The 18,598-nt window shown below is 33.4% G+C and overlaps 1 protein-coding gene across 25 annotated transcripts; it reads left to right on the top strand.

Moving 5' to 3' along the window:
• The first annotated feature begins 2,050 nt into the window (after window positions 1-2,050).
• On the top strand, window positions 2,051-17,247 carry LOC101493284 (disease resistance protein Roq1). 25 transcript variants are annotated; one of them, XR_012162436.1, is made up of 10 exons: window positions 2,061-2,394; window positions 3,137-3,690; window positions 3,943-5,047; window positions 5,245-5,526; window positions 5,700-6,560; window positions 7,581-8,057; window positions 12,990-13,260; window positions 13,694-13,831; window positions 14,999-15,102; window positions 15,189-15,483. XR_012162436.1 is itself a non-coding variant. In XM_073366688.1 (7 exons), exons 2-6 carry the CDS (start codon window positions 3,152-3,154, stop codon window positions 6,836-6,838), a joined length of 2,847 nt encoding a protein of 948 aa, XP_073222789.1. In that variant the 5' UTR covers window positions 2,051-2,394; window positions 3,137-3,151; the 3' UTR covers window positions 6,839-6,845; window positions 7,581-7,720. The 25 variants fall into 25 exon arrangements, 4 of the variants coding, with proteins under 4 accessions (XP_073222789.1, XP_004492464.1, XP_027188767.1 ...); XR_012162437.1 differs by having other exon boundaries at window positions 14,996-15,102; XR_012162432.1 differs by adding an exon at window positions 14,721-14,841 and having other exon boundaries at window positions 14,999-15,483.
• The last annotated feature ends 1,351 nt before the right edge of the window (window positions 17,248-18,598 follow it).

Here is an 18,598-nt window from a genome sequence, read left to right as displayed (position 1 = left end):
GAAATATCAAAGAGAAAAAACTGGAAAGAAAACGGATGAGGGAATTTGTTAACGTTGCCCTAACAGAATCTCACTTAAAGGGTAAAATTGAAATTATTTCAAAAGATAAAATACTGAAATGGAAAAAAAAAAAAAAAGTTAAAGGACCAAAACGTTACCTGGACTTAAGTTAAAGGGCCACGAATGTAATTTAGCCAAAAAAATATTTTGGTTCGGATCTACCCAATTATTAGATGTTTAAGTATGAGAGAAAAAGAATTCAAAGATGATCAACCTTTTGTTCAAATTGCATTTGTAAATTTTTCAGATTGATCTAGTTCATATTTTATTGTAGATAAATCTTGATCAATTTTTCTTCAAATCTTGATCAAATCTTCTTTAAATCTTGACCATGTCTTATTTTCAACTTAGTCAAAGATTTTCTTCAATTATAAATATGAATAAAATCTTATTTTAGATTTTCATCAATTATAAATTTGAATCAAATCTTATTTTATATTTTCTTCAATTATAAATATTAATCAAATCTTATTTTAAAATTTCTTCAATTATAAATTTGAAACAAATCTTATTTTAGATTTTCTTAAATTATAAATTTGAATAAAATCTTATTTTAGATTTTCTTAAATTATAAATTTGAATAAAATCTTATTTTAGATTTTCTTCAAAAACATGAATCTTCTTTCATTCTCTTTGAAGTCAAATATATTGTTTTCATAAAATATTTTTATTATCATCAAAACTATAAGCATAAAATAAAATTGGTTCCAACAGTACCTATGTGAACTGAATTCACGTACTCCTTACTTACTTAATTGAGATCACTTATACGTGAACTGAATTCACTTAAGAACACGTGAATTAAGTTTACGTAAATGTACATTAATTGAATTTACGTAGGTGTTCGTGAATTTAGTTTACGTATTGCTGTAAATTCTTAAATTTCATTGAATACGCGTACGTGAACTGAGTTCACGTAAAATTCTCATACTTTGAAATATTTACAACTTACGTGAAAATCCCCATATTTTGAAATATTTACAACATACGTAAACTGAGATTACGTAAAATCCCCAGATTTTGAAAAGAAAAAAAGCAAACTCAAACGCATATCAATAAACATAACTTGTTGGGTGACTTTAACCACATTATGAAGATGACACTTATGGGGTATAAATTATGAGTGAGTGATGTGAGTTTTGAATGATTATGAGTAATGAATGAGTTGTGATATGTGAGTTATGAGCAGTGGCGGAGCTTGACTAAAAAGTTTGGAGTGACCGACATAAATAAAGAGTTGCATTCTAAAACCACTTGAATTGTTACTATGGTTGCATTCTAAAATAAAGAGTTGCATTCTAAATTTAAAGAGTTGCATTCTAAAACATGCAGACATTATTTATGTTTCTTTATTCTAAATCAGCAAAATTAACAATTTAGGAAACAAATTTAGGAAATAGATTCAACAAACGGGTGACCATCATTCTAAATTTGTCGTATATTTTGTTCAATAAACAGGTATAACCATCAACAACAACAATTTAAATAAACTAATTTAGCAACAAAAATCAACAATAACAATTTAATCATCATTTCAAATAAGCAGCCATCATTGATCATTCTAAAGCAGCAAAAATCAACACAAAAATCAGCAACTAAAATTAGCAAAAACACCTATTTATAGTCATTTTACCTATATTTTTTTGGGTGGCTGCGACCCCTGTCGCAAGCAAAATGCACCCCTGATTATGAGATTATCAATGACGATGAAGATATGTTAAAGAATGCTATAAATAAGGAAAGCCTTTTCCATTATTTTGTTTTTATAAAAAATTTAAAGGATATTAATAGCAATATTGTATTTTTAAAACTTTGACTCTCATCTCCATAGTAAAAGAATCATATTTAATTTACTCCATTATTTATTTTCTTCAAAGATAATATCTCTATATTGCAGTGTACAAATTCTCTTAATTATTCTCTAAAGAAACAAATACACATACTCATTTTTTAGTTATTCATACCACAATCAAATTCACTAATATGATTTTCGTAATAAATAGAAAAGACGATCCACTTTATTCTAATTTGTTTCTTGTTGAAATTTGTTGTAGTATTTTGGCTGAGACTTGAGTGAAGTAACAAGTAAAGAGAGTGACGTGAAGGAACAAAGTCCACTTTGGCGTGGTTCGTTCGTCTTTGGATGTGGAACCCATCCATCCACCCACACCGTTGAATTTAATATTCTTCAACCCACGCAATAATGTTTCTTCTCATCTTTCATCCTCTGAGAGCACTCACAACCATCTTCAGTTACTCTTTACTGATTTTTTTACTTGATATCGCGCTTCAAGGAATTCAGATAAAAGATAGACTCACCGTCTAATTTTTCAGGTCACAACTTTTATCTTCAATATCTCCTCACTTTCTGATTATGCTTGAGCAGGACACAACCTCTTTTCATAATTACTCCGTTTAATAACTTACATATTGAATTTCACCTTGTTAATTATTTTACGTGTATTTGAACTCAGTTCGCGTACATTTATGTGAATTCAGTTTATGTAAGGTACGTGAATGAATTAAGTTTGAGTATAATTTACAACTCAGATCTCGTAAATTTTTCAGATTTTGAAAAAACAATACGAACGCAAACATACCTTGTTGGTGGCTTTAAACATACTAAGAAGAAAAAAGTTATGAGGTGTAAGTTATCAATAAGGGATGTGAGTTATGAATGAGTATGAGTTATGAGGTGTGGGTTATGAGTATTTGATATGGAGGTGAGATATTATGAGGTGAATGATGACGATGAAGAGAGAAAAAATAAAATAGAGTTTAAGAAGGATTGAAATAGTAAATGACATTTTTGGTAGTGGATAGCAAAATAGAGGGTGTAGGTAACAAAATTGTTCAATTAAATATTTAACATTTTTAAAATTTATGAAAATTTATAGATTAATCTACTGAATAATAATTATTAATTAGACTGTTGATCAAGTGAAATTCAATATCTACAAAGAATTATTAAACGGAGTAATTTGGACAATAGTTACTCCTAAACTAAATTGATCACCACATTGTATCTTAATTGTTTAGATGCATTTTCATATTATTATATTATATCTTATAACAGTTAGGTGCTATCACCATGTCTAAGCGAACGTTTGGGGATATAATTGGGGAAGGAGGTTCAAGTTCTAGTTCTTCAAAAGAGTTTGATAGCATTCAAAGCTATAGATATATATACGATGTGTTTATAAGTTTTAGAGGTGTTGATACACGCAACACCTTCGTTGATCATCTCTATGCTCATCTCATAAGAAAAGGTATTTTTGTTTTCAAAGATGACAAACAGCTCCATAAAGGGAATTCCATTTCACGCCAACTTCTACAAGCAATTCAACATTCACGTATTTCTATTATTGTCTTCTCAAAAGATTATGCTTCCTCAACTTGGTGTTTGGATGAAATGGCTGCTATTGCTGAATGCCATAGGGAACTGAAACAACCTGTTTTTCCTATTTTCTATGATGTGGATCCTTCTTGTGTCCGAAAACAGATTGGGTTGTATGAGAGTGCCTTTTTATTACTCGCCGAACAATTCAAACATGATCCACACAAGGTTGATGGGTGGAAGAGAGCTATGACCTGTTTGGGTGGATCAGCTGGTTGGGATGTCAGGAATAAGTAAGTATAACAAACCATGTCCTCTTTGTTGTTTTACGATTTTCAAAAGCATTTCGGGTGTTCTATTGAGTTTTTTCACGTGCAAGAATCTATTTCACAAATCAAGTTTGTTTGAGCAAATTGTATCTTTTGTTGGGAAGCAAGTTGCACATTTTTATTAACAACAACAGTTATATCCATGAATTCATATATTATCTTAACATGTATTTCTGCATGTTTTCTTAATGATCTTATTTTCACCCACTCTTTCAGGCTAGAGTTTGAAGAGATTGAGAAAATTGTTCAGGCTGTAATAAAAACACTGGGTCATAAATTCTCTGGGTTTGCTGATGACCTTATTGGAATGCAACCTCGTGTAGAAGCATTAAAAAGTATATTAAGATTAAGCTCAGAGGATGATGGTTTTCGAGTTTTAGGAATATGGGGGATGGGTGGCATAGGAAAGACAACTCTTGCGACCGTCTTGTATGACACAATCTCACATTACTACCAATTTGGTGCTTGTTGTTTTATCGAGAATGTCAGCACAATTTATAGAGATGGTGGGGCCACTGCTGTACAAAAACAAATTCTTCGTCAAACTCTGAAAGAAAAAAATCTGGATGCATACAGTTCTTCCGAAATATCTGGAATTATAATAAATAGGCTATACAACAGGAAGCTCCTTGTGGTTCTTGACGATGTTGATCAATTTGAGCAACTACAAGAATTGCACATAAATCCCAAATTGCTTCGTCCAGGAAGTAGAATAATCATAACCACAAGAGATATGCATATTCTTGAATTGTATGGAGTGGATAGAATTTATGAGGCTGAATTGATGAATGATAACGACGCTCATGATCTTTTGTGTAGAAAAGCCTTCAAAAGTGATAATTCAAGAAGCCCTTTTGTAGAACTAATTCCTAAGGTACTAAAATACACTCAAGGTCTTCCCCTGGCAATTAGAATAATGGGTTCTTTCCTTTTTAACCGAAATGCCATGCAGTGGAGAGCTACCTTTGATGGATTGCAAAATAATCCAGATAAAAGAATCATGAAAGTGCTTCAGATGAGTTTTGAGGGACTACAACTAAGAGAAAGAGAAATATTTTTGCATGTTGCTTGTTTCTTTGAAGGGGAGAGGGAGGATTATGTAAGACGTATTCTACATGCTTGTGGATTGCAACCTAATATTGGAATTCCACTCATAGCTGAAAAATCCCTCATAACCATTAGGAACCAGGTAATTTGTATGCATAAAATGTTGCTGGAGTTGGGGAAGCAAATTGTTCAAGGACAACATCTCGACGAGCCTAGATTCTGGAATAGATTATGGCTTTATCGGGATTTCCATCATGTGATGATGACCAAAGTGGTAAGTATCTTTCTCCACTCAAACAACACTTGCTTTATCTCCTCATTCCAAGGAGACGAGTGTGAGTTCAAACTTGCTATTTAGATGCGAGACTATGTGTTACTCCACTCAACTAACCTTTTGGATTTAATCTATTTGGTTCAAATCATTTACTCTTTTTATTCTCTTTTATGATATTCTTATTCTAAATTTTTCAGGAAGCAACAGAAACTAAAGCCATAGTTCTAGATCAAAAGGAGGATGGTTTCAAATTCAGTAAGTTACGGGTTGAAGATTTATCAAAAATGGAGCACCTAAAACTACTCATATTAAATCACAAGAATTTTTCAGGAAAACCCATATTTCTTTCAAATTCTCTATACTATTTTTCATGGAATGGTTACCCTTTCACTGCGTTACCATCAAATTTTCAACCATACGACCTTGTTGAATTGAATATGCCCGACAGCAACATCGAACAATTATGGGAAGGCATCCAGGTATTTTCTATTGATTCAAAATAAATTGTGCCATCATTTCCTTTAAAAAGAAGTAGCGCTGGTCATATATATATAATCAATTATTAGTATGCATGCAATGCCATGATTTTTTTTTAGTTTTATACTAAATAATCTAGAACTATGTTGATGGCTAATTCTTGCTTGACATGTAGTGTCTACCCTGTTTGAAAAGGATGGATCTGAGCAACTCTAAAAATCTGAAGATGACTCCATGTTTTGATGGAATCCTAAACCTTGAGCGGCTAGATCTTACAGGATGCATAAACTTGTTGCAGGTGCATCCATCAATTGGACTTCTTTCAGAACTTGTATTCTTGAGTTTGCAGAAATGTAGTAGTCTGGTCCACCTCGATTTCGGCAGTGCATCAAGGCTATGGTCTCTGAGAGTTTTACTTCTATCTGGTTGCACAAAACTTAAAAGCACTCCAGATTTCACAGGAGCAATAAATCTTGAGTACCTTGATGTGGATCATTGTGCAAGTTTATTCACATTTGATGGATCTCTTGCAAAGCTTAGAGTCTTAAGTTTGAGAGACTGCACAAATCTTGTTAGACTAGGTGATAGCCTTGATAAAATGACATCTCTTACAACTTTGGATCTATGCGGCTGCTTGAAATATAAGTGTCTGCCTGTCAATTCTGCTATGAAATCTTTGGTTTTTCTAGATTTAAGCTTTTGCAATATTTCTAATTTACCTCAGGCTATTGGAGAATTAAGGGGTTTAGAGAGACTAAATTTACAGGGAAATAACTTCACTGCAATTCCTTCTCTCCAATGCCTTTCCAATCTAGCATATTTAAACTTGTCATATTGTCATTGTCTTCAACGTTTGCCGCAGCTCCCAACAACAAGCGGTCCATCAGATTCAATGGGAATATATTTTAAAACAACATCTGGATCACGTGATCACAGATCAGGATTATATGTTTTTGACTGTCGTAAAATATTTGGTGGATCCATATGGATATCTTCTATAGACCATCAATATGAATGGCTACAAAGACTATTAAAGGTGTGTACTCTGCCTACTTTTCCCTTTTTCTCTGCCCTAGTTCGTTTGTCTACCCTATTTCTAATATTATAATATACTCCCTCCGCTCACAAATATAAGCAAAAATGAGTTAAAGAAAGTTGATGTATTTGGTTCTAATTTTAGACTAAATACATCAGCTTTTGTTGACAATATTTGCTTATATTTGTGACCGGAGTAGTATGTGTGCATATTGCTAGAATTCAAGCTCGAGTGATTATTCAAATTCAAATGTGAGTGGTTGGTTCCACGTCGCGTAGAAATGAGGTAAACCAATGATAAATATAAGAGATGTAACCTATATAATCAATGCACCTCATACTCCCCAACATAAACTTTGTACTGTCAAGGGACTCTAAAATTCAACATATTTTAAATTTAATTTTGATGCATTGCCACATGCTTAAATATTTTACTAATTAGGTAGTGATTCTGTTAGGTTTCTGGTTAATTTCTTAGCCAGAAAGGTGATTTATTTGCCTATGAAGTTTTATTAATCAAAGAAAAAGAGTACACAAGGTAGCACTATCTCCCCTCACACTGGAATTTCCAGTCTATTCTAATAGAATTCAAAAGCTTCCTAAACTGATTTTCCTCCTCATATTTATAACGAAAAAAACAGTGGACAACTTAGCAGAATTACAACCAACTAACCTAACAGAAAGCACTAACAGCTTATAATAAACCAAATTACAACATTACGCCTTATTAGGATCTTCTCTGAAGGGAGAGGTTCCTCAACATTAGTCTGAGGCCTAACAGCTTCATTAATAAGAAGGTATTTTTGAAAACTGGCTTGATCTTTTAATCATGTCATGATTTTTATACATATATTGATTTCCTCTTTACTCAACTGATCACGATGTATCAAGTTGCTTAGCAGTCAAAACTTTTCTATAGCTAATATAGAAGATTAGTTGAGATACACACTGTGATGCCTTCCCTTGCACACACATCTCTCTAGCTCTAATATATGTCTGTGTATTTTTTTGCCTGGTACAGGAACCTCGTCATTTTCGGTGTGGCTTTGACATTGTTCTTCCTTTTCCTTGTTATGGTTCGGCAGAAATTCCAATGTGGTTCGATCACCGATATAAAGGTGGTTCAATAATAAGGATAAAAAACTTTGATGTGAATGTCGATTGGGTTGGTTTTGTCTTTTTTGTACAATTTGAGGTAAGATACCCAATGCCAAATTCTGCAAGTTCTCAACATCCATATCCTTTCTATCTTTCATTTGAAAGTGAACACACAGAAGAACGATTTGATATGCCACTTAGTTTGAAATCAAACAAGGTTGATGGCTCACCGTCAGAGTATTGTTGGACAATCTATATCTCTCAGGAACACTGCCATTTTGTGAAAACAGAAGCACAAATCACATTTAAAGCCTACCAAGGTTTGATTATGAAGGAGTGGGGGTTCCACATGCTAACCGAGAAAGAGAGAAAATACGTGGATCAGTCAAACATGAAGAAGGTATGGCTCTTGAAGAAAGGGGACAAAAAAGTTACTTTCACAACAATAAAGGTTTAAATTGGTTCTTGAAAAAAAAAATACGAAGACATATTTATTAGAATTGAAAGTTACCAATTTGCTCCTCAAAAGTTTTAAATGACAGTAAAGTTATTTCTTAATGGTACTAAAATATCTCTAAAAATCATTAATTTAAGGGATGTTTGAATTTTTTTAGAGGAGAGTGGGGGAGAACAACTATTTATTTATGGGGTCAAAATACATTTTATTAAAGAGAAGTGATATTTTGATACAAATTTTTTTACATCAATTTGGATGGTTAATATGGTTCAAATATGTGGTTAATTAAGTTTAGTCCATGGTTAATGAGTATAACAAGATATCAACTCGTTAACCATCAATTGAACACAATTAATCAAGATTTTGAACATCATTAATCACAATCTTTAGATGCTCAAATATATATATACATATATATATATATATATATATTAACCATTCAAATTATGTTCAAATATACATGATTTTTAAATGTTATACATGATATTCGTTAACCACAATTTATGAGTTGTGACACATTATATTCATTAGCCATTGTCACTATCCTTCGGTGAGTTTTTTTTTTTTTGTAAACTGTGTCCCTATTCCGATTTATCCCTTCTTCGTTGCTGTTATTTTATTTTTCAGCAAATTAGGTACTGCACTGTTCATTGTGTGGTACTGTTCTTCGCAAAAAAAAAAAAAAAACCCCTCCCTTCCACCATTGTTTCGCTGTTGGTTTTAGGGAACCACTTGTTGATTATGGCTACTTATGAAAATTTTCTTCGGTGGGTAAAATATTGTCAGAACTCCAGTTCTGCTGTTTTTCGGCCGCACAAAGTGGTAATTCACCTGTTTGCACCTCACCTTCTCTTAGTCCATGGATTCTCGATTATGGTGCATCTGACCACATTACTGGTAATAAGACTCTTTTCTCCTCTCTCACTACTTCTAGTTATTTACTTAAGATAGTCTCAGCCAATGGTTCCCAAACACAGTCTCACGGGATTGACACTGTCCAAATCCTTTCTTCTCTGTTAATTACATATGTCCTTTATGTATTTAGATGTTCGTTTAATTTAATTTCTATTAGTCGATTGACTCGCTCTCATGACTATGTTGTCACAATTACTAATTTCAATGTTCCTTTGCAAGATCGAATATCAGGACGACAAATTGGTGTCAGATGTGAGTTTAATGGCCTTTATTATCTCTCAAACCCATCAACGCCATGCCCTACCACACATTCTCCTCTTCCTATACATGCTTAGTTAGGTCATCTGAGTCTTCCAAAACTTCAACAGTTAGTACCTAATCTAACCAAATTATCTAGCTTACATTGTCAGTTAGGGAAATACACATAGTCATTTTCCTGATCGAGCCAATAAACAAGTTTCGTCCCTGTTTGCTTTGGTTCACTCAGATGTTTGGGGTCCTTCTTGTAATATTTCCACTCTTGAGTCTAGATATTTTGTTTCTTTTATTGATGATTTTTCTCGTTCTACGTGGTTATTTTTAATGAAAAGTAGGCCTGAATTATTTTCTATTTTTGAACAATTTTATAAGAAAATTAAAACTCCATTTGGTGTATCCATTCTCACTTTGCGCAGTGGTAATGCCCGTCAATATTTGTCCCATAAATTTCAAAATTTTATGACCTCTAACTTCATTCTTCATCAAACATCTTATGCCCATACACCTCAACAAAGTGGGGTAGTCAAATGCAAAAATCGACATCTTATTGAAACCACTCGTACTCCTTCTTCATGGTAATGTACCATATTGTTTTTGGGGCGATGATGTTCTAACGGTGTGCTATCTTATAAATCGCATGCCTTTGTTTGTTCTTCATAACAAAGTCCCTCACTCGATCCTTTTCCCTCGTACCCCTCTTCACTCACTTTCTCCTCGTGTCTTCAGGTTTACATGTTTTGCCCACAATCTCACTCCTGGTCTTGACAAACTTTCAGCTCGATCACTAAAAGGTGTCTTTCTTGGTTATCATCGGTCCTAAAAAGGTTATCATTGTTATTCTCCTACTCTTCGACGATATATCATATCGGCTGATGTCACATTTTTTGAGTTTGTTACATACTACGAGTCACCTCTTGGCCCTTTGTCTGCAATTATTCCCGTGGAGCTACAAGAGTCTCTTTCACCTTCTCTTTTACCACTAGGGTCTTTTACATATGTCCCACCTGAGACACCTCCAGTGGCCCCTCCCGTTGTCCCACTTGAGACTTCTCATGTGGATCCTCCAACTGTACAACCTTTTCAGACATACCGCCATCATCAACCACCATCGGTTGTACATGTCCCTACACCCGTTCTTGATGCCAAGGTCATTCCAAACGCTCATTTGCCGCCACCTCCTCTTTTATCGGATTCGACCCTTGATATTCCTATTGGTATTCATAAAGGTATATGTCATACTCGTAACCCATCCCCACATTACATTGGTTTGAGTTACCATCGTTTTTCTCCTTTGCATTATACTTGTTTTTCTTTCCTGTCTTTTGTTTCTATTCCTAAATCTCTAGGTGAAGCTTTATTCCATCCAGAGTGGAGACAAGCAATGATTGGCGAGATGTGTGTACTTCAGAGTAATGGTACCTGAGAATTGGTTCCTTTACCATCTGGAAAGTCTTTAGTAAGAAGTCGTTGGCTTTATACGGTGAAAGTTGGTCTTGTTGGTAAGATTGATCGCTTTAAAGCTCGGTTGGTGGCAAAAAGGTACACTAAAATTTTTGCACTCGATTACAATGATACTTTCTCACATGTGGCTAAGATGGCCTCTGTTAGACTACTCTCTGCACCAACTTGACATTAAAATGCATTTTCGCATGGTTACCTTAAAGAAAAAGTGTATATAAAGTAGTTTGTTGCTCAGGAGGAGTCCTTTACCGTGGTTTGTCGACTTTACAGGTCTGTCTATGGTCTCAAACAGTCTCCTCGTGCTTGGTTTGACAGATTTAGCACAATAATGCAACAATTTGGTATGATTCGAAGTTAAGCTGATCATTCTCTTTTTTATCGCCACTCAACTCAAGGGTGTATGTACTTGATTGTCTATGAAGACGATATTGTCATAACTGGTAGTGATCAGCAGAACATACTCCAGTTGAAACAACATTTATCTTATCAGTTTCAAACTAAAGATCTTGGCAAGCTCCGCTACTTCTTGGGTATTGAGGTAGTCCAATCTAAGGGCGATTTAGTAATTTCACAAAGGAAATATGTCAACGATATTTTCGAAGAGACAAGTTTATTGAATGCCAAGCCGGTTGATATTCCTATAGATCCAAATGTCAAATTTCTACCTAATCGTGGGGAGCCATGTTCAGATTCAGAGAGGTGCAGAAGATTGGTTGGTAAATCAAGCTACCTCACAATCACCCGCCCATACATTTCTTTTGCAATCAGTGTGGTAAGCCAATTCTTAAACTCTCTTTGCCAAGAACACTGGGATGTTGTGATACGACTTGAAATACATTAAAGGTGCTCCAGGAAAAGGTCTAATTTATAAAAACAGAGGACATACTCAAATAGTTGGTTATTCAAATGTTGATTGAGCAGGCTCACCCATTGATAGGCGATCCATTTATGGGTATTGTGTACTTGTTGGAGGAAACTTAATATCCTAGAAGAGTAAGAAACAAAGTGTAGTTGCAAGATCTAGGGCTATGACATTAGTGACTTGTGAGCTCATATTCCTATAGATCCAAATGTCAAATTTCTACCTAATCGTGGGGAGCCATGTTCAGATTCAGAGAGGTGCAGAAGATTGGTTGGTAAATCAAGCTACCTCACAATCACCCGCCCATACATTTCTTTTGCAATCAGTGTGGTAAGCCAATTCTTAAACTCTCTTTGCCAAGAACACTGGGATGTTGTGATACGACTTGAAATACATTAAAGGTGCTCCAGGAAAAGGTCTAATTTATAAAAACAGAGGACATACTCAAATAGTTGGTTATTCAAATGTTGATTGAGCAGGCTCACCCATTGATAGGCGATCCATTTATGGGTATTGTGTACTTGTTGGAGGAAACTTAATATCCTAGAAGAGTAAGAAACAAAGTGTAGTTGCAAGATCTAGGGCTATGACATTAGTGACTTGTGAGCTCATTTGGTTGAAACAGTTACTCAAAGAGCTTCAATTTGAAGAGGCAACACAAATGACATTAATCTGCGATAATCAAGCAGCGTTGCACATTGTCTCTAATCCGGTTTTTCATGAGAGGACCAAGCATATTGAGATAAATTGTCACTTTATAAGGGAGAAGATTGAAGCAGACGACATCATCACTAACTTTATTAATTCCAATGATCAATTGGCAGATGTATTCGCTAAGTCCCTGAAAGGTCCTCAAATCAATCATATATGCAACAAGATTGATTCATATGATTTTTATCCTCCAGTTTGAGGGGGAGTGCTGAAAATATATTTACGATATTTGTATTTATTACATATCACATTGTATCATCTAAATAGGGATAATATCTCCCATATTTATTTTTTGTATTTATTGCCTTGAGCCTATATAAAACTGACTCAGTTGTGTAGTTCAGACACACGGTTTCACCATATGTCTCTCTCATTTTCTCTCATTCAACAACTATTATAAGTAAAAAAGTTACCTCAAATATTGGTCACTATTATAAACAAAAGTTAACTACTTTTGACTCATTTAATGCTAGTATTCCTAATATACCATTACTTTATAAAAACATTTAATGTCGGTAGTCGAGTGTTTGACATTCAAAGGGACGATGTAGTAAAGTTAGAACATGTTTACATGAAATCTAGAAAATTAATTGCACCTAAGTATATTGAATATGCTAAATACAAAAATTATCTTGGGGTGGCACTTGCCCCCATTGTGTTGTACCTAGATCCGTCTTTGGAACATGCCCAGGAAAGACATGAAAGACATGCTGACAAGAGGAACACGATTACAAATTGAGAAAGTAGGAGAAAGCAACTTCAACAACAACAACATTGGGACCAAAATCCAGCTTCCTTACAATTGGTTAGTATCTAGTGAAGATGATGTTGAGAATGATGAAGCTAAGGGGAAAGAAATTAGTCTCTTCAACCTAGGCCTTTAGAATACAAGCAGTCTACAATGAAAAAGCACACACTTTATCTTCTCCGAGCCATGAGGTAATTATCTTTTTCAAGCATTAATTAATAGTAATTGCTAAGAGTTCCGTATTAAATAAGATAAAATTTGACAAAGTGTTTATAAATGGTGGGTAGTCCTCACTATACAAGCCGGGTGAGGTTGTGTTGGGCACAACCCAAATTCTAAAAACAATATATTACCTTTGTTAGTCATTAGTTACTATAATTGATGGTTCATCAAAACATTCTCATTGACAGTGCATTCAACATTGGTAAACCAACTCTATCTAAGAATTTATCTTCAATTAATATATTGAGACATGTTTGGTAATTTAATTATTGTTCTCTTCTGCCACTCCCAGCACATACATATGAAAGATGTAAAATGGGAAATTACATTGCAGTTTTGCTAATTTGCATTTTTTAAGGGGGGCACACTTTGCAATCAGATATGATTTTTTATCATTGACAGATTGATATTCTAGCTCACTTCTGTTCGTGGCTCAGCTTTGGCTGTTAAATCCACTGGCTTAATTTATATGGACCAGAGTATTTTAGACTGTGCTACATGGGGATCCAGATTCTCTATATCTTGAATACTCTACTTTTGGTAATTTTGTCTCTATCACTCTCTTAATCAATCATTCTCTATCGTCTAAATAATTTATTTTAATCATCAATCTCTCTCCTAAATACACTAAAGTCATCAGTGTCACCAAATAGTAAAGGTAGATAATCCATTTTCTGACTAAAGCAATAAAGTGCAGCAGGTTAAGAACTTGAAAGTTTTTTGATATAATAACAATAACAATATGTTAACATTTCATACTTTCCAAGTGTTTATGTTTCTATGCCTTTTGTGTGTGTTTTGGATACAGTGTTTGGCGTCATTATGTACTTGTCTTCTGCTTTTCCTTTGAACTCTTATATTTGATTGATCTCATTTTTCAACAAGTTTAATAATATGATTTTATTGGTTCATTTGGAATTGAAATTGGAATTAATTTCCATGGCAAGCTTAAGGTTATTTGTGTAAATCTCAATGTTCCATATTATGATGCAATCACCGTACAAAAGTACGAAAGTTGAAGAAATATTGAGGTACTCGAAAATTAATAACAAAATTGCTGTACTTATTGGGATATTTTCCTTTTGAACTAAAAATTCATAACTCAAATTATGAGTTTGTTGGTCACTTGGGCGTTGAACTTGTGGAGGTGTCTTCTGTTTGACAAGGGCCAATAGGGTTTAATTAAACTCAAGATCCTTAATCCTTACTGTAAAGGGTGCGTTTAACCATACAAGCCATGAACATCAGTTGTTTGAACCAAGAATAGCTGGTGAAATCTTCATGGCCTTGCTTGATTGTACTTGGTTTACAGACAAGAATAGTTTCATGAAATTGTCAAATCTACATAATCCAAATAACACATATCAAATACTCTCCAATCTCTATTTCTTCTAAAAGTTTATTACTACCTGGTCTGGCTTAAATTCAGATTTCCTTTACGTATTGCCTCATTAGACGGTTAACTAAGGCTGAAAACCTAGACGGCATAGATTGTAGAATGCTATCATCATTGTTCTCTATGAATCCTCTCAAAGAAGCAGAGAATCAAGGTGAAGCCTTTTAAGCCAGATGCAAAAATTTAACTTGATTATGTTTATGTATATGATTGTAGAACATGTTTTAACGTGGTATCTACTTGACTATCTTGAACATGTTTTATTCTCTAGCTTTGATATTACTGTGTTTTATTCTTCTGGTACCCAGCAGGAACCTCGTCACTTCTGTTGTGGCTTTGACATTGTTCTTCCTTGTTCTGAGCAATATGTTCCAGAGTGGTTTGACGATCGATTTAATGGGGTTTAGTAATAAGGGTAAAAGACTACCTTGATACTCATGTTGATTGGGTCGACTATGCCTTTTGTGTATGTAGCATTTGAGGTAAATAATTGTCATGCAGATGCAAGTGTCCGTTGGATCTTTTGTCGGGGGTATGCTGCATATTTTGAACAAGAAGATAATGAAATTGATGATGATGAAGGTTGCATGAATAAATTCGAAAGCGTGTGTATCACTAAGTTTTAGGTTCAATTCGCCTCCACCAATCTATATATATTGGATGTAAACGGGTTAACCGACGAATTCCCTTCAAGATACTTTGAAATTTTTAAAGTGAATTGCACATTCACATCAAGTCTATCGATCATTGGTAGTTTACAGAATAAAGTTCTTACAGAATAAAGTTCTTTTATTTACTCTCGTGCACTAAAGAAAAGAAGAAATGACTCATAAATATTTTGACAAAATTTTGATTTATGTAACATGAAAATTGTGTTCTCCTTTATGCCTCTAAAGTGTCTCTATTTGTAAAGAAACTCATATCAATTGATGAGAGAAAATAATTTTTTAAAAAGTTTGTAACCCTTAGTAACTTAAAAGCATTGGTTTGAATTAAACTCAAACATTGCAACCACTTAACCAAGTCGTACATAAAGTTATTTAATTTTGCTACGTTAATATAGCTATTAGAGAATTCCAAATATATTTTGGAAAATTCCCTCACAATTCTCCATCATTTGTAAAATATATTTAAATCTGTTATTTCGAAAACCTCATGGTTTCAGATAAAAATATCTTACGATTTGAATTATTTCTTAGTAAAATTATGTTTTCACTCATCTTCGAATAGATTGGTAGACAAGCTTTGAACCAACCATTCATTAGAACAAGTGTGCATAACTCACATGAAATCTCGATATCATTGATCGAATTATAAATATGACATATTTGATAAGGTCTTGTGTGTCATATCTTTTTCATGAGAATTTAAGAGTCACATCATTGAACTCTATGAAGTTGTCCACTTCATTATCATATATGTGGACTATATCAGAAATGCACCAATAATTATACATTTCAGCAAATATATATTATATGTCCATTAAGAAGAGACTTCATCCTACCACTTTTATTTTATGGTTCAAGTACTTTTACTCTTTGGGATGTATCTATTGTCAAATACTTCAATCACTCTAATAGTGTGTTTTCATCATTGAACTCAAGACTTGATGTTACTCAAGTATGAGTTGATTGTTTCCACCATTGGTGATTATTTAGATATTAGCTTGTATCGCATCTCTAATGACGTCTTCTTTGAATTTCAAGAAACTTCAGATCCATCAAGGTTGAAGATTCATCAACTTGTGAAAACATGATCTCAACATAATTTACCCAACTGACATAATTTACCCAATTGATATCTTCCAAAATTGAAGGATATCCATTATAGATTAAATTATAGTAAACTCTTTCTTTTAAATATTTTAATATTTTATTAATAGCATGCTAATGTTATTTACTTTAATTTTTTGTAAACAAAAACATTGCTATTACTTGACCAAGTAAGTTATTTAATTTTACTACATTAATATAGCTATTATAGAATTCTAATTATATTTTGAAATTTCTCATGTGTCTGATTCTCAACATCAGTTGTTCTCCTTGCCACTGTCATGTCCTTTTTATCTTTCTTTTGAGACTGAAGAACGCTTTGATATGCTATGCCACTTAATTTGGAACTAAACAAGGTTGATGGCTCCCAATTTATATCTCTAGGGAACACTGCCATTTTGTGAAAACAAGAGCACAAATCACATTTAAATCCTGCCATGGTTTGATTGTGAAGGAATGGGGGTTGAGTATGCTACGCACGGAAGACATAAAACGCAGAAAGTTCACAGATTGGAGATAGTAAGAATATCATTCATGCCATATTTAGGATGTAAGAGAAAGCAACATCAAAAACATTCAGCCTAAAATCCAGCTTCCCTATAATTAGCTAGTTTCCGATGAAGATAAAGTTGAGAATGATGAAGCCAAGGGGGATAAATTAGTCTCTCTAATCTTGGTCTTTTGACAAGCATACTAAGGTAAAAACATACACGTTTCATAATTTAATTATGGTTTAAATATGTTTTTGGTGTTTGTAATTATAATTTTTTTGATTTTGATTCTGGTAAGTTTTTGTGTTTGGTTCACATTTATGCAAATATAGTTTCATTTTAAAATATCAATTTATGTTACAAAAATGGTAACTCTGTTAAACTTAAAATAATTTAAAAACATATTTTTTTAATCTACAAATAAATCTCTCATTATAATTAAATTATAATATTTTTTAATATAAAATTAATCTCAAATATTTTGGTCTTCTTTCTTAAAGACTAGAGAATATCATTATGGGGGAATATGGAGAATATGGAGTCCGCTGATTTCATTAATAGATTATCCCCAATTAAAGTCTATCACCTACCTAGGTTAAGATCTAATCATGCCGCTATCCTTATTTCCCTTGAAGAACTGGACTTCAGACATAAGGGGCATAATCACATCTTTAAGTTTGAAGCATTTTCTTAGTTGTGTAGCTAATTTGAATAGTCTCAAGAAATGGTCTGGGGAGAACCAAAATTGAAGAAAATAAGGAGGGAAATTAAGGAGATCGAGGGTAAGTCGAAGAATTTCATTCGTTGGTCGGAGTCGAGTCAAGACCGTACAAATTATAAAACAATTGAAAGAAGGCATCTAGGGTTGTTTCATATTAAGGAAACTTTCTAGAGAGAAAGAACCATGAACACGTTGAGAGAATTATCCTAAACTACTTGACTCACATCTTCATCGTGGATGAACTTAAGGACATTCATGACACTTGTGAAATTGTGAAAGATAAACCGAAAGAAGAGCACGAGTGTGGTATGAATCCAATTTCACATGGGAGGAGATTACGATGGTCGTTAATCAAATGCATCCTTTGAAAGCACCTGATCCGAATGATATTGTAACACTTTTCTTTCAGTTTTAATTATATTTAGATTTAACGGTGTTATAGTTTTTGTAACATAAATTAGATGAAAGAGCTATTTTAAAATGAAACTATACTTAGAGACGTGAATGAAAAAAAATGATGACCAAAATAAAAAAGATATTATAATTATAAGGACTAAATACATATTTAAAATTTTAATTATTATCCACTTCTGCCACCATCTGCACATGATATATATATATGAAATGACAGTGCAGATTTGTTTAGCTTTCATTCTCGGCGTTTTCACAAGGTTTGATGATTTGCTATACATATATGGTTTCGTTTTCATGTTAATTTGTGTTAGCCTTGGAAGTTGGCAATCAAGACTTCATAGGTGAATTTATTTGAACTGAAGTTTGTCAAACAAGTACTGTGCGGACAAAAGTAATGAGATAACTTTGGTTGATCGCTTGAGTTTTACATATAGTTTAAAATTCAAACTCAAGACATCAATTTGTAATGTAGATGGTGTGTTGTTAGTTGTTAATATATATTAAGCCTCAAAT

Source organism: Cicer arietinum, chromosome 3, assembly GCF_000331145.2.
Source record: "Cicer arietinum cultivar CDC Frontier isolate Library 1 chromosome 3, Cicar.CDCFrontier_v2.0, whole genome shotgun sequence".
NCBI classification, from domain to species: Eukaryota; Viridiplantae; Streptophyta; class Magnoliopsida; order Fabales; family Fabaceae; genus Cicer; species Cicer arietinum.
Note: the sequence above shows the minus strand (reverse complement) of the source record. Positions and strands in the feature narration are given on the sequence as shown.